Here is a 21,976-nt window from a genome sequence, read left to right on the forward strand (position 1 = left end):
AGTGGGTTGCATTGTATCATAGCCAATACATTTATGCGTTTGTTTTATGTAAATGTAAAGTTTAAGTTACACTCAAGCTTTTTTCTTTGTTGAGTGCCATTAAGTTAGATATAATATATGTAATACTCACTATGAGGACGTACTTTAACAAGTGTTTTGTTGCTTAGTCTAACCTCTAAACTAAGAGTATTAAGATATATTTTGTATATTACACATTGTGGATTACATTTAGGAGAGTAAGATAATCAGGGCAGGCAGATAGTAAAATATCTATATTTTAAGTTAGGTGTAGTGATTTGAAAGGCAAGGTGTTTTGGCAGCAGTCACCAATCGAGTTGTCACTGATTAAATAAATAAATATTTCTTTAGTCCATAAATTATAAGTAATGACAAATTTCTACAAGTTATTAGTATGGGGTCTGTAATTATTAGAGTGTATAAGTAACTGAATACCCACTTGTGAAATTCAACCCCAATGATTACATTTAAATAGCACTAAATTAATTAATTTGTGTACTCTAAACAAATAATACTTGATATGAACTTTTTGAAAATGCATAACTTGAAATTACCTTTTGTAAATTTGAAAGAGGGAAATTCAAACCACCTAAACTCAGATACATAGTTTCCAAAATTAATAGTGATTCAATTTCACGATTAAGTGTTCAGTTCCAAATGTGATTTAAATCCATATTGCCTTGCTTTGCAAGTGAGAGAACTCCTCTCATTTATAAGATTGTTTTAAAAAGTTAAATCTACGTGATATAGCCTTCTCTAAAAAAACATTCACCCTAATATTATATCAGCAATGAATGATAAACAATATCCTTGAGTTTGTGGTTTCATAGTTAGGAAATGTATACTTTCTATTGTTTCTTTTCCTCTTTATTGATATTGTCTTCATCTCTCACCTTCTTCACCTCCCTTCTTATTTTCCTTCTCTCCTCTGTTACGTCCTTTCCTCTCGCTTCACCTCACCAATTCTCCTCGCCTTCTCTATCCCACAATGCATTGTGTTCACTCGTTGGATCATGGACCAAAGCGGTAAGCCCAATACCGAGTAGGGCGGACGTTAGCAAACTTCTTTAATGTGATATACTCTTACTTCGCAGTTATATTTGTTGTTGTATCATCTCTTCAAATAACGACACATCATCCTCCCCCTACACTGTTTCAGCGACGACGTAATATGTTGTTCCAGAGTAGCGTTAAAGCTAGCGTGGTTCAGGCTAACGTTAGCTAGAAACTAGCTAGCGATGGAGTAACGCTAGTTACGTTAAGTTATAAATGAACATATAAGGTCACATGCACTTTTCACAACAAGTTAACACAGTTACTACCGTATATTAAATGGCAAACGTTGCATTTCCACATGTTAGTAAGCGTAACCGCTAGCTTCGATTGACTTGCTCAACGTTAGCATAATGCTAATTAATCTAACGTTAGCTAAGAGCTGACACAACTAATTGCATATCTTAAGAACGTTTGCTGACATTTAGTGAAAGTACCTTTAGCTTATTGTCGTGAAGGCAGACCGTTCAGGCCACAATACATGATATCAGTGTAGCTGGTTAATGCTACCCAAAGTTACTAGACATTATCAGATGTGTTACTAACTTTGAGTGTGCCATTCTTGCTATATCCCAATGATATAGCAAGAGTGATTATTCTTCTCCAGTTAAATAAGGGCTTGTCATTTTGTAAAGTAACTTTGAGCCTTGTAAGGTGCCTCTGTCACACGCTGGGTCTCGGTGCTTGTTGCCCATCCTAACTTAGACCATCATTTCCTGAAAGCCAATTCTAAAAAATCGCCTATTCAGTCGGATTCCCCCTTTTCCACTGGTCATTTTAATTATGTAATATTAACAAATTCATATCAAACGGGTGCACCTCTGACTAATTGTTGTCATTTTCTTTTGAGTACGTGTTGTATTGTATAGTTTTGTAATAATTACATTACAAGACTCTAAAGCAGTGTTTTGTATATTACCTTTTTCCCCAGCAGACAATGATCTTCAAGGAAGTGATGGCTCTGGGAGTTTGGGTGGCCCAGATGTCCGCAGACGAATCCCCATCAAACTCATATCCAAGCAGCCCTTAAGGAGCAAACCTCCACCCCGCACGCAGAGACCCAGCAGCCGGCCATCTAAAAGTGAGGGTGGAGAAAACGGTAGGCACATTCTGCAGTAGCTAAGGGTGCTTTCACATCTAAACCATTTGGTTCGGTTTAAACAAACCCGGGCCTGTTTTCCCCGTAAGTACAATTCATTTGGGCTGATATGAAAGCTGTCAATCGAGCCCTGGTGCGAACCAAACAATTGAACCTAGGCAGCCTGGAATGTTGGGTCTCAGGACGCTTCCAAGCAGACTCTGGTGCGTCTTGTTTATGGTGTGAAAGCAAACTAACCAACCACAGGATTTTATGATAGCAGACATGTGATTTTAGCATGATTTCAAAAGTTAAACTACTAATAAATACTGATCGTGAAGTTTGTTCAGGAAGGGATCTACTAATCTGTAAAATTATATATATATATATATATATATATATATATATATATATATATATGGCTGCAACTAACGATTAGTTTAATAATCGATTCATCTGATTTTTCGATTAATTGATGAATCGGCGGGGAAAAGGCGAGTGAATAAAACGTGTCTTTAGTCTTGCAAACTATACCACCCCTGCTTTACTACTGTTATTAACGAGCTAATGCTAACTTGTCATGCTGGTCAAGCTGGATAACGAGTAAACAGCTGCACCAGAAGAGCTACTGGAGGGACGTTATGTTCCTCACTTCAAAACGGAACAACAGTAGGATTCTGTAGTGACTTATCCTGCTGTTGAACTCCCTTCCTCCTCCTCAAGGACTCCAACATGTTTACGTTTTAGGTGCTGAATCATCACCGTGGCGCTCCCGTGCCATGCCATGTCGCTTTTGCATATCTTGCAATTAACACACCTTTTCGATTTATTTAGTGAGAAATGCTCCCACACCTTGGATTACTTAGGTCATACTGATTTCTCTGCCTCTGCCGTGTGGTTCAGAACAACGTTACGGATCCGATGGTCTTTCCTCTACCTCAGCTCTGCTCCGCGCTCAACTCAACTTTTTTTTAATACTCAAACATCTCCGCGACTTATTGAGTGGCGTAATAATCGCGCAACGCAACAAATCGATAATGAAATTCGTTGCCAACGCTTTTAATAATCGATTTTATTTATTCGTTGTTGCAGCTATACACTGATTAATAAATCAAAAGCTGGTAAAAAAAATTTTGCTTAAATCAAACTCTGTACTTTGTCAGTCACCAGAGTTGGATTTCCCCACGTTGGTCCTGATGATGCAGGATGACAATCGCTAAAACTGTCAATCAACAAGTTACCTTTCAGTCTGTAGAACTTTATGTTTACTCCTCGTACTCGTTGGTAAAATGTCAGTGTGAACATGAACTGCACCAGAACTAAAATGCATCAATGTATCACTTGTCCCCCCTAAATCTGGCTCAAATGAACCCAGCTACAGCTGTGAAAGCACCCTAAGATAGTGTTGTTGGTGTCTTTCAGTCAGTGATGGTAGTTCTCCTGTTTGGCCATATGTCAGTTCAGTTCGTTATTGTCCCACTGGGTGAACATGCAGTGGAGCACAAACGAGCAATGACAGTACTCACGCAAACAACAAAGAGGTGTCATCATGATGTGTAAGACTTTTGCTGTGGGTCAGTCGTTCTTTAACCACAATGTTGGCGGTTACTCGTATGTATATGACCATTCTAATAAAAGTGTTAGCAGTTAATGTAATGAGCAAAGTTTTAGATGTCCTTGTTTTACTTGGATTTTCTTAACTGGGGGTCTCAGGACTAGGGTTGGTATAAAGTGTCATTTCTAAAAGAAAATATAAATTGGGATTTGAGTTTCAGTAATAACTGATATTTTATTGTGTCAATGCTCATTTCCATTTACACGTAAAAATTACAAAATCACATTAATTTGCATTCGCAAATATGGGACAGATAATACAAAAGAATCAGGATTACATTTTGAGAACAATGTAAAAAATACGTAAACCAAAAGGAAAAATCTTTGGGGAAAAAAGAATAAATAATAATTTATAATAATAAATAAGATTGACAGATAAAATTATAAGTACAAACTAAAATAAAGGAGACAAATTTAAATCAGATTCTTGGAATAGGTGCGTATCACAGTTCTTCCTTATCTATCTAACTCTTTCCTATTTTCCTGTCCACTAATCTTCTTTCACTCACAGGTTCATTAGAATAATAAAACTGTATAAGCTAGTTCAGGGGTCACTAATAGGTGGACCGCGGTCCAGACCCAGATCCCAGATGTATAACTGATGGATAATTGAGAATTACCGTATTTTTCGGACTATAAGGCGCACTGTGAATTAACGTGTCTATGTTCACACATAAACCGCACCGGATTATAAGGCGCATTAAGCAAAACAACACAGTCCGGTAAATCAAACTTTATTCAACTCAGTTGTAACAACAAATACCGGTACAGAAAAATACACTCACTTATCGATTCATTCCTCTTCCACAAATCCATCGAATTCTTCATCTTCAGTGTCTGAGTGAAACAGCTGTGCGATTTCGGCATCAAGAATGCCCGAATCCCTCTCGTCATTTTCCGAGTCAGTCTTGTTGCTGTTATCGGTACTTGGCTGTTCAGTGATGATTCCAGCTTTCGTGAAAGCTCGGACGACGGTTGCGACCGATGGTTACTTGTTGTGCTTATTGATCGATTTTGACTTTTAGTTTAGACATTACATTCCTGTTACGGGGCCGATCAGGTAGTGACACAGCGTACCGTAATGCTCCGAATATCCATTGAGCGGAGCGGCTTCGTTGCTTACCAAAGTCGTACTTGCATATTTCGACAGATTTTTGAGCGCATTGTACCACATAAAATCGATCAATAAGCACAACAAGTAACCATACATAAGGCGCGCTGGATTATAAGGCGCACTGTCAATTTTTGACAAAATTTAAGGATTTTAAGTGCGCCTTATAGTCCGAAAAATACGGTATACATTTTGGCGGAGTGATTCTATTTTAACCTGCACAGCTTTTCTAGCCTTTATGCCACTCAGTCAGCAGTCCAGGAAACACACCGACCAATTACATGCATTGTAAATCATCTCACGTGACGCTACTAAGGGTACATTTCAAGTCTCTTAATTGTCATTTCCTCGATCCTCGCTTGAACCGGAAGTTGTTCTGCGCCGCCATATTGATGGCCGTCCCAAAGCTCTTATTTAGCTCGGAGGAGCGAGGAGAGAGGAGGGATCTCTGAGGAGCCATGAGCGAGGATCCACGAGAACAGGCTTCCAGGAAGTGTTTTAACGGCAGACACGCCCCCTCATTGGTCATCAGTTATGTGATTGGACGCTGCAGCCGATCGGACAGATACGATTTTTTTCAACACGTAAACAGTGAAGACGAATCGCAGATTAAACTCAAACTTTATATTTGAAATGTTTTCTGATTCAGTATCTGGATTAAATATGTTCATTGTAGATCTGAACAACAAAGGGACCACAAACAACTTTCTTCATTTGTTAGAAAGATTTGTCTTTTCATGATCTGATATTTCCTTCAATAACTTTTGTTATGGATACAATTAAAGTCAGAGAGAGCTTTTTACATCATTTATCATAATTGTCACGTGAGGCTGATCATTCCTGAGGGTTTGATGAGTTTTATCATTTAAGAGAAATCATAATCATATTCTGGGTTATTTAATAATCATTTCACAATCACAATTTCAGAACGTACAGACACAAATAAGTCATAAATATGACAAACGCATTCTGCCGTAGAAATCGATCCTGTGCTTAAACAGGACACCGTTTATTAAAGAGGTAACAGAGAAAACACCGCTACAGTGATGATTACTGTCTTTATTAGTTATTATGATCATGTGTGCAGACACAAACTATCAAAAGTCTCTCCAGCTGTTAAAGCCGATTGACAGTTGATCCAGCTGTGATCAGCGGCCGCCGTCATCAGAAACGGACGTCGCTTCACGTGACGCTTCAGAGGAAAGGACGTCTCATATCTCTTAAAACATATTTCCTTGTTCCTCTCCTCGCATGGTTTCCTCCATGCATCCCTGGTGGGAGGGACTAAGACACAAGGAAATGACCCAAGTGAGGGAAACAGGGATGTAATTAAGAGACTTGGGATGTACCCTAAGCCAATCAAATGTATGTATTCTGAAATGCATTTGAGCCGAGTGAGATTTGCACACAGAGACGGGGGGAGAGAGAGCAGAATCAGAACCGTTTATTGCCATGGTATGTTGAACATACAAGGAATTTGACATGATGGGAGGTGCTTAACATTTAACAATCAACACAGTGCAAAGTATATAAACATATTAAAATTTACAGAGAAATATAAATTGAAGTATAAAATAAGCAGTGGGAGAAGCAAGTAAGTGAGTCGGAGAAGCGATTTCACATGGCGTGCTCTAAAAAGAGAAAACCGAGCTTTTAACAACGAATGGACGGACTATTATTTGTTCATTTTTCCTGCTGGCGCTACAAAACCACTCTGTCTCAATGTTCATATACCGTGGCCATTAAGCGCCAATGTGAAACGCCACTACGAGACCAAACATGAATCTTTAGACCAAACATACCCACTCGGATCTGAACTGAAGGCAAGATGTTAGGATGTGTAGAGATTGTTTATTATGAAGTTGAGTGAGACCATTATGATGTGAAATGGATTTAACAAAAGAAGAAAAAAGTTAACTCCAGCCACATTCTTTAATTTTTCTAAAATCAAGCACTTTATTTTAAATATGGAAGTTTTTCAATAAAATATTTTTTTTGTATTTTATTTTTAGATGGAGCCCTTATTTTACTTGAAATGAGAGAAGAACATTTATTTATTTATTTCTATGTATTATTTATAATCCATACAGTTACATTTGAAAACTGAGAATTGATCTTTATTTAATTTGACAGTTGTTGACTACACAGAGACGTTGTCACTAGTACTACTTGTGTGGGTGGGGAGATGGGGAGATGGGGAGATTTTCTCAATTTGGAAATTTAATTGAATACCCCTGAGCTACTTCTTTAAATTACTGTGGCGACATCATGCAGTTTACCTTTGCACCACCAGAGGGTGCCAGCGTATCACCCATAGTGACCAGAATTGACCATTGACTGCAGCCCAAATAATCTACCAAGATCTTGCACAATATAATAGTCTCCTCAATTGTTGTATCAAATGGAGTTTTACATTGTGACTGACTTTGCCACCTTTTATGTGAACTTTCAGTCAATGTTGATGTGAATGCTATATTGACCAAGTAAAGCTGAGTTCTCCTGCTCGCTGAGCCGTGCCAGCAGTGCCTACATGTCATTATAACACGCTCTGAGGAATTTATTGCTTCAATCTACTACGTTTACCACATCCACATAATATGTGAGGGGTTTTCTCTTTAAGGGTAAGTATCTCCAATTAAGGCTGCCTTGTTTTCCAATAACACTTTAAAGTGTATCATGTCAAAACCTCAAACAGTTTGTGTGATCTCCGAGAATGAAATACATTTTAGTTGTTTATATTCTAGAGGTTTCCATACATTGACATCTGGTCACAGCCGCATCAAGGTCCTTGGTCACTGCTTTGGAGACAACTGAATTAGACTCTGTTTTTCTGCATTACATCATTAATATTTGTCTCTTGTGTGTTACAGATAACTTTGGCTTCAAGCAGGAGGAGAGGTTTGATTGTGGCGCTAAATCTGGTGATGTGTTCGCAACTCAGAGGAGATTCCCCCAGGCACTGTTTTGGGACTATAAGGTACAGCACCTGTTGGGAGTAAAACGACGCAAAAGCAGCTGCAGCGTTTAGACAGATATGAATGACAAACATCACTAATGTCTTTCATGAGGTACATGACGTCTCCCCTCCAGACCATCAGAAACGTTTTCCTGATATCTGGTTTAAACAATTCTCTCCCTAGTGTTCTCGGATTCAGTCTCAAAGTTTGAGCAAACAAAAAAAAGTAGACAAATCCTCAGTGGTTGTATCCAAGTAACTCTAAATGATTGTGTTTTAATGGTAGTTACCTGTGTTTCTCTCCCTCTTTTTTCAACAGTTAAATTTGATTGGAGAAAGGGATGAAGTACCAATTCACTTTTGTGATAAATGTGGGCTTCCTATCCACCTATATGGACGAATGGTACGTATTATCGTTGAACTGACCTTTCTCTGCAGGCAGACACAGAAATGTTCATGTGTAACTCTTGTTCTCTGACTCCTCAGATCCCCTGCAAACATGTGTTCTGTTATGACTGTGCTTTGCTTCATGAGAAGAAAGGAGATAAGATGTGCCCTGGGTGAGATTTTAACCATTTCAATGTGTTTCAGTGGATATGGCAACTCCTTCCAGTTTTGACATCATTTATTATAAATGCAGGATTTTGAGTGGTGAATCGCTAGTGGTGTAACGGACTGTAGTTGATCTGTGGTCATACGGTTCAGCACACATTAATTACACACGCAGATTAAAGACAGTTTAACCATCGTAGTGTGAAATAAGGCTTTACTGACGCCCTGATAGCGCTTCATTGTGAACAAGTCCTTGTTTAAATGGGCAGGAGGAGAGATTATAACGTTGGCAGCACCTGAGCTAACAGCTAACATATGGCGGTTCTATTGAGTTACATTATGATGCATTCATGCTCTATTCAGTAAAAATGAGTGTTGGGAGAAGGTAAATTATAACGTCATGATGAGTTCAAATGTAATCATATAAAATGTGGTGAGAAACTTAACAAGTCCAGTTGTTTGAAGGAGATGTTTTCACAGCAATATGAAATGGATATAAGAGATGTGTTTATGATCTGTTTAACTTCCGAAAACTAGCTCTAAGCAACTTATAAAAAGTAAAGCAATAACATGGAATTTGTGATGGTCTTGTATAGCAGCTTAAAGTTCTATTTGCTGTGTGTTCAGCCTCACCATGTTCAACTGCACGGACCCGGTGCAGCGCATTGAACAGAGCCTGCGTGGTTCCCTCTACATGTGCAGCGTCGTGCCTGGATGCAAGCGCACCTACCTGTCTCAGCGCGACCTGCAGGCCCATGTCAACCACCGCCACATCAGGGCGGCCAAGTCGTCCGCCGGCCGACAGGAGCCCGTGCACCTGCCCCCCCAATCCGAGGTCTCTGACCGTTTCCGCGTGCATCCGCCTCACCTGCCCAAGAACCACGTTCACCTGCCCAACCCGCTCCAGCACAGCAGTCACGACCCCTACAGTCAGCCTCCCCCACCCACAGCCCACGAAGCCCCGCCCCCGACCGCTCTCGGTCCCGAGACATTCCGCATCTCCACGGTGACGACCCGCAAGCACAGCAATCTCATCACCGTGCCCATCCAAGATGACTCTTCCTCTCGGGAGCCCCTCTCTGGTGGACCGGGCCCCGCTCAGCCACCACACCACCACCCGGGAGACTATCCTGGTCAGCCCCCTGTAGTGTCCCACTCTCACCACATGATGGCCCCACCGCAGCAGCACTTCGGCCCCCCACCTCCCCCTCCTCCTCCCATCAGCCACCCCATGCAGCACCCTCCCCAGGCCTCCGGTACACCACACATGGTTTACAACCAGGCCCCTCCTCCTCCCATGTCCACAGCTCCCCCACCAATCACTCCGCCGCCAGGGCACATCATGGGCCAGATGCCCCCCTATATGAACCACCCGCCCCCAGGACCGCCACCACAACACAGTGGCCCCCCAGTCAACGCCCCCCCACCTCATCACTACAACCCCAACTCCATGCAGCAGTTCCCCGAAGACCAGGGAACCCTCAGTCCCCCGTTCAGCCAGCCAGGAGGGCTCAGTCCCGGGATGTGGCCCGCTCCGAGAGGGCCCCCACCACCACGAATGCAGGGTCCTCCCCAGGGCCAGATGCCTGGACCTCACCACCCAGATCAGGGCCGCTACCGGCCTTATTATCAGTAAACTGCCAACTGAATGAACGGGCAACAGCCTGCTTCATTCTGTTCCATGCCACTCGTCTGAATAATGTGATAGTAGACCTCAGGGTTTTAGGACTTTCATTTTGATAAGACATCACCCCCCCCCCCCCCCCAAAAGGCAAATGTGTATGTGCTGCACATTTTAGTTAAGTGTACTGAACTTCCCGCTGAACAATTGAATTGGAATAGACTTTGAGAGGAGCAGCAATGTCCCTTTTTTTTTTGTTTTATAGCGTATGGTAAATATTTCTGTATATATGTCAGCTGAATTCACACATATGTACTGTACATTAAAAGACGCCAACTATGTCTCAATAAATTTTTAACGGCAGATGTGCATCTCATCTCTGTTTGATATGACTGAAGGGTCACCAGCTGATTTGTTCGCCATGGAGGCTGTTGAGAACAATACTTAGCATTTTAACATTCAAAGCTTTCTAAGAGGACATTTGGTTAAAACCGGTTTTATGAGGGAAGACCCTTTTTAAAAATACAAAAAAAGTGTTACTTTATCAGACATTCTGTCCGTCCCTAAGAAATGTCTGGTTCTTTCAAAGTTTATGTCCCCAGGTTGAAGTTGTAGCTAACATAGTTAGCTCTAAAATGCTCTGTTTGAACTCTGTCTGGTGTCGTAGAAACTACAGGTCTGCTTACTGGTTACCAGGGATTAGCTGATACATTGTCAGCTGTTTGTCTTCAGGTCCTTTTTATTGCTAACCAACTTTGTTTAGAAAAAGGTTTCAAACCTAGTTCTGTCTCAATATCTGAAGTGCAGTGACACCTTTGTTTATCTCAGCCTATAGATTTAGCTTTTGTTTATGAATATTTTTAGTTGTCTTTGATGAACCTTCGGATAGTCCCAGTGGTTTGAACTCTGCTACACATTTGTGGAGTATTTGAGATGCATTTGATTGACACAATGAACACATTTATAACCTCATAATGCCAAATTATTTCGTATCCTCGTTTTATATAAAAAATATATTTATGTTATGCATTTATTTTTGGTAACCGTGCGTAAAAGGACAGTAAAGTAGCAACAAGTAACAGACTGGATCACCTATAAAAACATGACTTCAATGGACTTTAACCTAAACAGCATTTCAAAATAAAACTCACTCACTGTATACACAAAATAGTTGTTTTATTAGTTGTGTTGTAGTAGTATGAAGAGAACAGCATTTGTATTAAAGGAATGTTCCTGGAGACGGTTGCCCTCCTACAGTTTGCTATCTGTTAACTGAAAAAAAAGAAAAAAAGTGAGCGGTGTTGGTTTTCAATTATGACAGTTACAGAAATACAAGTTTCTTTATGAATTGTATTTCACTTAATTTCTTTGATTTGTTTATTATTTATGCTCTTTAAATCTTCCATACTCGTCTAATTATATCAAGGGAATTCAACTTTTTTTTCATTCTAGTGACCTTTATGAGCTCTCCTCCGGAGTCTAAACCTGACATCTCTCCATGACTGATTGTTTCTGTGCTGGGCTTCTGCATGCATAGCTAGTTTTCTTAAGAAGACGCTAGTATTTGTAGCATAAATAGCTTCCCTTACCACCCAACCTTGACTTTTGTCCTTGTCCTTGTCCAGCACATGCAGCATGGCGTCATGAAGGGTCGGGAAGAACATGGAGGTCAGAATGTCTTCGTCGAAGAACGTACAGCTGTGTAGTTTCTCCATGATACAAGCTGTCAACACACGGGATACGGTGTTATGTTTTTTACTATTCACCTTGTGCTCAGTGTACGTGTGCTGTCACTGAATCTAAGATGAGACTCACCATCACAAGAAACAATGTAAACATCCACATCAACATGGATGAACTCTTTGAGTGCCTGTGGAGAATACAGTGAGTTTTAATGTGAGCAACTGTCACTGTATAGAGTATAGAATTATGTAATGCAGCTGATGAGAGATGTATACAATGGCTCTACTTTATTGCAGCGACAGTGTTGACCACCTACTTATTTGGAATCTATTCACATATGGTGAACAGTGATACAAGCGATCTTTGGGACGTCTTGAACAGAAAGTGTCACAGCAGAGTGTTGCACCAAAAGAAAACAGCTCAGAAAACAATGTTTATGGAAGTTGACTATTTAAATTTGACCTTTGGTTCATATTGTTACGGCTGTTTTTGCTGTATTGCAAACACTTCCTGCTTTTCGGTGGTGAACCGACAGAAGGCTTTTAGTATGAAAGAGTACCAGGAACAGCAGTTAGAACTTATTTCGGGCTGAAATAATTTATCAATGATCAGTTCATCAAAGGAAATTAATGGGCAACAAACAATTTTTATACTTGAATAATTGTTTAAAGGTATAATATGTCACTTTTCAGCCTTAAAATGTCTAAAAACAACTACACCTGTGCTATATATTCTGTTGAGTTGTGTCCTGTCATAATCCCAAATGTTTCAATAAATCTTCAAACCCAGGGAAATCTTAAATTTGAACCAAGGTAACGGTGCGTTTCATTTGGTCACCTGTCAGTGAGGTCATATCCTCTTTGTGCAAGCGTCTGCGTTGTGGTTGTCTACCAGAAGCTGTTGTTTTTAGTCAGTTTAAAGTCACATTTTTACGGTTTAGATCATGTTCAAACCGGAAGATAGCTGTGAGTCATCTGGATCTGAAGTTATCAGAGAAACAAGCTGAGCAAGCGGCAGCTCAGCAGGGACGTCCTGCTTCTGACTTTTAAAAAGAAACTGCTTTATTCAATTTTCCCGTTTTTAACGATAAAAACTTTACTCGTCTTTGATTTTAAATAGAATTTTTGGGTTTCATATTTTGGTCTGGCAATTTGAACACGGCATCTTGGGGTTTGGAAAGGCATGATTTTTTTTTTTTTTACTTTTCCAACATTTTATAGAGTAAATGTCTAATTGATATAATATAATCTGTAGATTAATTGATAATAATCAGTAGTTGCAGACCTAGTCTTATTCATAGAGACTGCCACCTTCTCGGTCTACACCGCAACAAGTTGACAATAGTGTTTCAGTTTTAAATAATGTAAGGGAGGAGAGGTGAAAAAGCAGTCCCAGTGGACTGGTTGGATGAAAAGGTGGAAGTGGATACTGTGACATCCTACACTTTCTTCCGCCTCACTAGCATCTATTGAGCTCCAGTATGTTGGAGCCTCCTGAATGACTCGGTACCGTTTTGAGTCCCTTCAGAGCCGAGATGTCCAGGAAGGACACGGCAGAGAAGTCCAGGATCAGGCTGTGGAGGTCCACTCTGGGAACAGTGACGTCACCGGGAAGCTCGCCTCTCCAGTCCATCCGGAAAGGAAGGTCCTTGAGGTCAGAGGGCCGATCCAGCGCCTCATCAGTCCCATCAGTTGTCTGGCAGAATACATCCCTCAAGCCTCTCTGATTGACAGATGTAAGAAAGTAGGCTTAGAGCTTTTGGGGGAAGAACACTTTGAAGTAGTTTCTAGTATATTTGAGGTCTCACCTCTGTAACATCGTCCTCCTTTTTCAACAGTTTCTTGATTTTCCTGAGAGCTTTGTTCCTCTTTCTCAAAACCCTAAGCGGATTAAACCCAACCTGGAACAACAACGTCTTGATTATGTTCATAGAAATGTCTTTTCTGGGATGCAGAGCGGATGTTTTGTACATACAGCGTCTACCAGCTTGTCCCTGAAGAACTCAATATTGGCGAAGAAGATAGGCGAGGGCATCCTGAAGATTTTCACTCCCTTTGGTTCGAATATCTGAGAAGGGAAGCGTCATGATAAAACAAATGTGATTCAGAGAGATGTCGCAACACAAACTGAAACCATTCAACAGTGTTTAACTTTTTGGATTTTCATGCATGTACGATTTTACATGCTTACATGCATGTAGTCTTTGCGATCTTTGTAGAGGTCGGTCCCTGGGATGTTAGCTAGGACGGAACAGCGGGGGCTAAAAAGATATGAAGAGGTTTAAAATTGTTTAAAAAAATACTAGAATTAAACATCCGTCAAATATTAGGCAATAAAGGACACTGTTCTTTGTACTTTAGATTCCAGGTATCTAGGAACACGTGGGGCTTAATTCATGTTTTTTGAGCTGCTGCTTGGATTTCTTTTTCTTTTTTTTCATCAGTTTCTTGTTAAACTTGAGTCCCCACCTTTATGGAAGTGAAACAGTAAATTGGTGGATTGCCCCTTTAAAGGGATGCAAAATGACTTTAACTGCTCTATGCAGGGTGTTGATAAGATTTTTCATCCACTGCTTTATATCAATTTTTTCTTGTCATTGTCTCCGCCAGATTATGTATTCAGTTGTGGATCTCTGCATCTGTCTTGTAAAACGTTGTTGACTGCGGACTCTTTGCTACTTTTCTGCTGAGTGAAGCCAATGCAGAAGTGTCTTAAAACTTTTATTCTTGCTAATGGCCAGCATCACTTGTTTTATTACCTCATTAAACATTCTCAATGTCTCAATCTCTAGTTTCAGGTCTTCTGCAATACAGCATGATGTTCATTTAGTAAATTATGGTCCATTTAGAGTCAAACAGACCATAAAGCAGGGTACGCTTTAGCAACATGCATAGCAACACTATTGAAAAACAAATTCTCCCATCATCAGGACATTGTGATTATACATGAGAGCACCATACAAGAGGGCTGCCATCCATACGAAAACATCCACATTTGAATTGAACTTACTAACCCGACCAGCCTTTCACCAATCTTTGTCATCAGCAATGAATTTAACAAATGCTGCGAAGGCAAAAAAATACTAGCCAACACTTACTGCTAGTACCCCAAAGGTGGCACGTGTGTCTAGGGTATCCTAGCTAAACACACAGCAGGGCTGACAGCCAACATGAAGTGTTACGCTGTGTAGTTACGCAGTGTAGTTACGCAGTGTAGTTACGCAGTGTAGTTACACAGAGAGCTGCATAAATGAAAATGTATCTGTTGCATGAGATGTTCCGGTGAAAAACGTCTCTGATAAGTTTGCCGTCTGGCCTTTAATTCGGTCGTTGAAATTAATATCAGCCTTAATTTGTGTGATTACAATTGAGTCCTGAAGACCACGGTGAGCAGTTCCACCCCCAGGCCCACTGCCAGACCAAGATCCAGTCCCAGCAGAGTGGCACCCAGACATGTTCCCATCCACACCACCTGCAGACAAAAAGCTGAGGTCAAACATTGAGAGAGGACAGTAAATAACCACGTAAATATGGTACAGTTTGGCTTTGGCAGTGAACTATGAGACAACACCTACACAGTCTGGTTTGTCCCTCCTCCACAAGTACGGGATTTCTCTGAATTGCATCAGCATGCCCTTCAGGTTGACGATGACCAAGGCACCCAGGACAGACTGGAGTGGGGGCAAATATTAAGGGTATATGTAAGGGGGTAAAAAACTGACTTTTGACATAAAAATGTATATTAAAACAATTAAAATGCTATACATATTGGCATAAGCCTTTACATTACAGAGATCAGTCTCACCGTGGGAAGTGGTTCTAGCAGGAAGCCAAGTGCCACGGTTACGATCATCGCCATCATGGCTGAGATCAGCCCTGCAATCTGCATTTGTAAAAAGAACAAAGAGTTAATGTTTCATTTGAACAAGCCAATGAAAGAAAACAATGTCATATAAACCAGATCGTAACGTTGCAGTGAACCTTTTTGGAGACCTGGACCTTGGAAATACCTGCATGTCGTGAGCTAGCAAAAGTTTGTGACCCAGGAAACAGTGAGGTTTGTTTTCTGACCTGTGTTTTGCCTCCCGAGCTCTCCTGCACGGCCGTCCTGGAGAGCGCTGTGCTGGCTGCAAATGATCTGAAGCTTGCGCCAAATATGTTGCTAACCCCAAATGCAATGAGCTCCTGGGATGGAAAAATGTTGCCTTTTTAATTTGACTTTGATGATTCTGTTTGACCTACTTTTATTCATGCAGCACAGGAAAGCTCACGTCCAACCATGAGATAAATGCAATCTTCAACGTGATTTTATATCTTAATGACCAGAATTATGAGGAGTCTTATTCTGGTACTTGCATGGTAGCTCACCTGGTTCCCATCAATGGTGTAATCATGTTTGATAGAGTAGACTTTGGCCACAGAGAAGGCAACAGCAAACCCCACTATGGCTACAGGAAAGGCCTCCACAGCACTCTCCTGGAGGACTTCCATGTTGGGTGCAATGGGAGACTCATACCTGCAAGATAAATTGTGCATTCATAGGATCTGAACGGTGGTGGACTGTAGCACATTTCAAGTTAAAAAATAGTGGGACATATTGTCTGCTACAATTATCTAACAGCTGTGGTTACTAGTTACTTTTCATGTTCAGACTGTACAAACGTGGCAAAACCCTTTAAGTAAAGGAGTTCTTCCACCACTGGATCTGCCTGATTTTGACTTACTGAAGATGTGTAGAACTTGAAACTTACCCACTAACCATTTTGCCAACAACGTCAACATCATATCTCGTCTCGAAGTTGAACCCATAGGACACCCCACAAGCTATGACAGTCTGTGGTAGGCAGGAAAGACACCAGAGAGACAAACAACTTTCAAATCCCAGGTATTCCTTATATGCTGCATTACCACTGTATTTTGGGTTTCTACTAGAACATGTTTACATGCGTTAATGTTAAAAACAACACATTATTTTTCTCATACTGTCCGTTTGAATATACCTGTATTCCCCCTCTTTGTGAAAAGCTCCGTTTAACGCCTGTCTCTTTAAAATTCTTCAAAATCTGAATGTCGTATTAAATCACATTTCTTCTGATATGGGAAGCCCACAAAAAGCATGGTAGTCTTATTTCACAGTTTGTGGGTTGGCAGGTACTCCAGACACCCAAATATAAGTGCACAAGCACTGAAAAAGTGAGTTTTTCATGATATGTCCCCCTTTAAAGTCTCCCTCACCATGACAACTTCAATGGGGATGGGAACAGGCAGCTTGGCTTTGTATATGTCATTGAGCTCCTTCACGATGAACACCATCGCCATGATCAGTATGGACATCACCAGGTCACAGATGTTGGTGGAGGTTATCTGGACAAAGATCTTCTCCAGGGTCTGCGCAATTGAAGCAAACACTGTTTACTCAGCAGAAATGATCACTTTACCCAAACTAGGTGTTGAGATATCTGTGAATCTTTGCCAACATCCTAAAACAACGGAGCTGAGTGGAATTTACCTGCCAGTTTAAGCTAGCTATCTGGTTTTGCTTGTGCTCAGAACAGTAGCCTAAAGACTACGGATTAAACAAACAAGATACAAAATGTGAATTGGTGGATTTTAGAGGTGCTGGTAGGTCTTGGTAGATGAGCACGGTGTGGACAGAGTCAGGCTAGCTGTTTCCCCGTTTCCAATTCTTGTGCTAAGCTACAATAACTGGCTGCTAGCAGTAGCTTCATACAGCACAAACTCTTGACATACGCGTATTTCCAAAAATATCAAACAATGACGAAAACACTTGGAGTTGCCAATCTAGTTCCAAATTTAAAATTGCATAGATAATATTACCATAACTGTCAGACACATCCTGGACTTACATATATGACAGAGAGTGGACCGCTGATGCCTGGAACGGTCAGCCCTAACACAAACTTGAGCTGGGACACCAGGATGTGGATGGCAGCTGCTGTGGTGAAGCCGGACACCAGAGTGTCGGACAGGTACACAACAATAAAGCCCACCTGCAGAACACCCATTGCCAGCTGCATAGGACAGAAAAAAAATTAGATGAAGAAGCTTGAAAATTCTACCTAGAACACACAGTATGCTATGCTATGCTATGGAGTCAGATCTACCTGGAATATCCCCATGAGAAACGTCACAGAGGAGGCCACCAGGACTCTCTGCTGGTCCTGGGTCAGGCCCTCAAAGCCAGTGATGTTGGCCGGTGGTCCGTCCTCTGGGACCAGGCGAGTCACCACGGCTCCCACCATCAGGCTCAGGACTGGGAAAGATCCTGTGGGTGTGGAAGGGTGGGGAGACACTGCCATGTTACACTAAATCTTATCTCCTCTTGTCAAGATTATAAGGTCCATAACTTTTCTCAACGGGCCTTTTAAAGTGAGATGTTTATGCTTGATAACAGAAAACCTGTTTTAAACTTGAGGACAGTTGAGGACAGTTTGTGAAGAAAAAAAATTAAATTGTGGTAAACAGAGTTTTGTTCCAAAGTGCTACACATTTAGGCAAATAAACTGTTTTTTTACTTGTTATAGAGAATATATATATTTTATAGTGACTCAGCATTGCATGACATACCTACAGATATATGTCTTGAAGTACCGAGGAAGAAGTATATTAGCATGGGGAAGAAAGCTGTGTAGAGGCCGTAGCTTGGAGGCAGCGAGGCCAGCAGAGAGAAGGCCAGTCCTGAGTGAGAACACAGCAAAACAACACACAATGAAGATTTTAACAATGGGTATTTTGCATGTCAAATAAAGTAAAATTAGGTAACTAAAAGAAGCGAAATCAGTGACCAATACTTGTTTTTGAATGTTGGTATTTAAATTAGATTGAAACGTCTGGTAGATCAAATTTGGTGTAGACCACAGACTGTATATAACAAGTGGATGTAGTCACAGTGACTTCACACTTTGGTTTGTAGGTTGCTGTTTTAATGCCTCAAGTTTTGGCCATCTTGTTTTTTTTGCAACCAGAAGAGACACAAGAGGGTGGAGCTAAGTGTGACGAACACTGAATAAGACATATATGGGTGAACAAAATGTTACAATTAACTTTCATGAAGTGAAAACTCACTGTGAAAGAGTTAAAGTTCTAAGATGAAAACAGGGACAATCCCCAGACCAGACAACACCGTGGTAGCAACCTGTCAATCACAAGGTAGCCCCGCCCTAAAGCTTACCCTGCTTTATGGTCTGTTTGACTCTAAATGGATTCTCGAAATTGGCTTCACTTTTAGGATCCAGAGGTCGACCAGTTGACCAAAACACTCAAGAGTGTGCTTTACTTTGTATTTAGTTGACACTTTTTATTTAGTAGATGCTTGTAATGACCATGCAAGTGTATTAAACGTACTTATCTATTCTATACAGCTGTTCTGGCACTTCCTTATGCTACTGTGACTCGTTCATTTCCCTGTATGGGATCCATAAAGTTTAATCTTATCTTAATCTCTCAGATGCAGCAATGATTTTAAATACTGTTGCAAGAAGCCATATGAGAAGTCCTCTTACATACAACACTGTCTGAAATGAGCAAAATGCTAATTTAAAAAAGGAAATATCTTGTTGACGGTTACTTCAATGGGTAAAATAATCTGAACACAAAAAACACTCAGATTATGCGTTTATATGCAGTGTTTCTAACTCTGCAATCTACATTCTTAGTCAATATTCCGTGAAAATGTTGATACGGTACAGCAAAAGTAAGGGTGCAGGTCTAGATGATAGATGTACGTATAAGTCAGCTGTTTTTTTCTTAAGGAAGCATGGCCACAATTTTTTTCCTGAAGTTGGCCAAATGGATTTAGTTTTTCGGAATGCACCAACAATGCTACTGCAGGACTCTGCAGCCACAGACTGAAGCTCTCACCTTGCATAATGGCCACCAGTCCAGTGCTGATCCCAGACACCACATCGCCCAGCAGCCACTCTCTGACTCTGTAGATCCTCATCCAGCCGATGACGGGCAGAAGAGAGAGCGCCGCATTCTTGACACGTTTTGAATCACAGCTGGATTTAACAGATATAAAAAAAGCTCTTGCACTTTGTTTCCTAAAGTTAGCAAAGAATTTCCCTTAGACACAATTTTTACTAAACCCTCAGTCATAGACACTTATTTTGCTGGAGATTAAAAACAAAGATTAAGTCAAAGACGAGGATCTGAATCTCTAAAGAAGCAGGGTTCTCTTACGTCAGGTACTCTCTAGCATTATCGAGGATGGTTTTGCGTAGCCTGTAGACTTTCTCATGATCTTCAGCCAAGCTGTCCTCTGAGTACACAGGTCTGGCCACCGCATATTGTTTCCTCAACGTCACCATCCTCACACCTCAGGTGCCTGGGGAATGCTGGTCTAATGTCAAAGGTTCTGGAGGAAAGATCCCGAAGAGAACCTTTGCCTGTATCTTTCCTGTGAGGTTTATCTGAGTGTATCTAATCTGAGATCAATCTTATCCCTGGTCACTTGGCTCCTTTCAATCATTAACACAGATTTTATGAATCATTATGTTGATATGTCATCTCATATTCTTTTTGTTCTTTGGTGAAGACACCTTCAAGCTGAGATCATGGATGAGCGGTCCCCCAACATGTTGAGATTTTTGTTGTTTAGTTAGTTTCAGTGAGGAATTTCAGTTTGAAATGTTCATTTTATTTTAGAAGTTTGCCTTCTACATAACCTAAGAAAATTCTGAAAATTCAGCTTAGGAAAACGAAATGTATATAATACACACTCCATAATCAGTGGGAGTTTAAATGAAAAGGGACAGGCCAGGTTGCTTTCCTGAAGTTTGTCAAAAAAACGGAAGCAATGAGAGTAAGAAATGCAGCGGAGATACTTGGGTGAACTTGCAACAGTTGCACAGCTTTGTAACGTGGTCATATTTGACAGTATTGGTCTTAATGGTGCAGCAGCCAATTTAAGGATATCTATTGAACATCGCCATTTCTTTCGGCATGGCAACATTTTTCAAAAGTGAAGTCCACCGGTGGTGACGTCACTGCAGTGTCATATCAAGTTTCATCACAAGGTGTCGAAGAGAGGCCAAAGAGAATATTTTTTTTTATTTTATAACCCTCAGATTTTGAAATCAATCCACAATCAAGACCTTCTGCATCAAGGGGTACAGCAACCTTTACCTTAGATCAAGTAGACAGACAGGAAATATTACGATATTATTATACAGGCTCAAGTGTCCTGTGTGGTACTCCGATTAAACAACAGAACAGAATGAATAACTGAAATATATATATATATATATATATATATATATATATATATATATAAAATACAGAGATCGTTGTTACGACATGGCTTCAACATCACGTAATAAAGCAGGAATCCCATTGAAGCTCCAGGAAACTTGGTTTGTTAGTATTTCTCTATAACATTGATATTAGATATTAAGTTACTGCCTTTTATTTAAAAACTACGTACATTTTCCCAAATTTTAACCTGACTCGCTATTTAGTTATCAACATATGATATCATAGAGAAATACTTCAAACTAAGCTTTAAGGCCCTTATCGTGTCCGCTGATATTGAGGTTTTAGTGGTGCATATTCCCAGATTCTCAAACGAGGCTTGGGTTTGTGAGGAATTTTAAGTTTTAAAGCATTCCTAGTGCTGGATATTATGTGTCACAGTGTGGTTACTTGGGAAGTGTTAAACCAAGGTGTGGTCATTGAATGTATATTGAGTGTCTGTGATGGGGGTTTGAGGAATGCCAGGAGGTGTCAATCTGCGGGTGGAAGAGGGTAGTTCACTGAGGTTTCTGCCCAGGACAATGGGTCAGGATCCAAGGAGGAGCTCATTGGACTTCAGCCAATTGTGGAACTGATCGATAGGTTGAGGAATGCAACTCTGGGGGGACAAAGGAGCTGTTTGTCCCCTGAGAGAATCAGACTTCCTTCGTACCATGGGGCAGATACATCTATCTGTCCTGTGGTATGAACGGGGTCTCATATTTCTTGAAATATTTTACTATCGATAGTGTAATTTGGTTTGTAATTGTATAGCTTCTGTTTGTTATTAAATATCTTTTGATTTGATTGTAAATCGGAACCAGCTGGTTATTTGATACGACTCTGTTGACGAAAAGTACAGTAGAGAGCGTGAGCTGCGGCCTTCCATAGCGAGAGAGGTAGAATCCCAACAGGTTAATCAACAAACCAGTGCAACACAGTAAACTTACAAATACAAATACACAGAAACATTGAATGCCATCATTTAGAGTGATGAAATATTTAATTCCGTCTGTCAGCCACGGTCTTTTTCACATTA

General features: G+C 40.6%; 2 protein-coding genes across 5 annotated transcripts; one reads left to right on the forward strand and one right to left on the reverse strand.

Moving 5' to 3' along the window:
* Positions 1–969: 969 nt before the first annotated feature.
* Positions 970–10,366, forward strand: cbll1 (Cbl proto-oncogene-like 1, E3 ubiquitin protein ligase). 3 transcript variants are annotated; one of them, XM_068717095.1, is made up of 6 exons: positions 970–1,044; positions 2,006–2,170; positions 7,745–7,851; positions 8,150–8,233; positions 8,317–8,390; positions 9,010–10,366. In XM_068717095.1, the coding sequence occupies exons 1-6, from the start codon at positions 1,032–1,034 to the stop codon at positions 10,016–10,018; spliced, it is 1,452 nt and encodes a 483-aa protein (XP_068573196.1). In that variant the 5' UTR covers positions 970–1,031; the 3' UTR covers positions 10,019–10,366. The 3 variants fall into 3 exon arrangements, with proteins under 3 accessions (XP_068573196.1, XP_068573195.1, XP_068573197.1); XM_068717094.1 differs by having other exon boundaries at positions 1,030–1,044; positions 2,003–2,170; XM_068717096.1 differs by having other exon boundaries at positions 1,030–1,044; positions 2,003–2,152.
* An 819-nt stretch (positions 10,367–11,185) lies between these two features.
* Positions 11,186–20,084, reverse strand: slc26a3.1 (solute carrier family 26 member 3). Of its 2 annotated transcripts, none has more exons than XM_068717099.1 (19): positions 19,888–20,084; positions 19,567–19,706; positions 18,274–18,384; positions 17,811–17,971; positions 17,553–17,717; positions 16,921–17,061; positions 16,437–16,519; positions 16,054–16,201; positions 15,757–15,870; positions 15,491–15,568; positions 15,261–15,356; positions 15,051–15,157; positions 13,877–13,946; positions 13,661–13,753; positions 13,494–13,586; positions 13,196–13,408; positions 11,819–11,873; positions 11,593–11,726; positions 11,186–11,275 (listed from the first exon to the last, which is right to left on the reverse strand). In XM_068717099.1, the coding sequence occupies exons 1-19, from the start codon at positions 20,013–20,015 to the stop codon at positions 11,255–11,257; spliced, it is 2,151 nt and encodes a 716-aa protein (XP_068573200.1). In that variant the 5' UTR covers positions 20,016–20,084; the 3' UTR covers positions 11,186–11,254. The 2 variants fall into 2 exon arrangements, with proteins under 2 accessions (XP_068573200.1, XP_068573199.1); XM_068717098.1 differs by having other exon boundaries at positions 16,921–17,073.
* Between the last annotated feature and the right edge of the window lie 1,892 nt (positions 20,085–21,976).

The sequence above is a fragment of the Cebidichthys violaceus genome, unplaced genomic scaffold (assembly GCF_023349555.1).
Source record: "Cebidichthys violaceus isolate CVI_PGR_0920_01 unplaced genomic scaffold, fCebVio1.0.p SCAF_21, whole genome shotgun sequence".
NCBI classification, from domain to species: Eukaryota; Metazoa; Chordata; class Actinopteri; order Perciformes; family Stichaeidae; genus Cebidichthys; species Cebidichthys violaceus.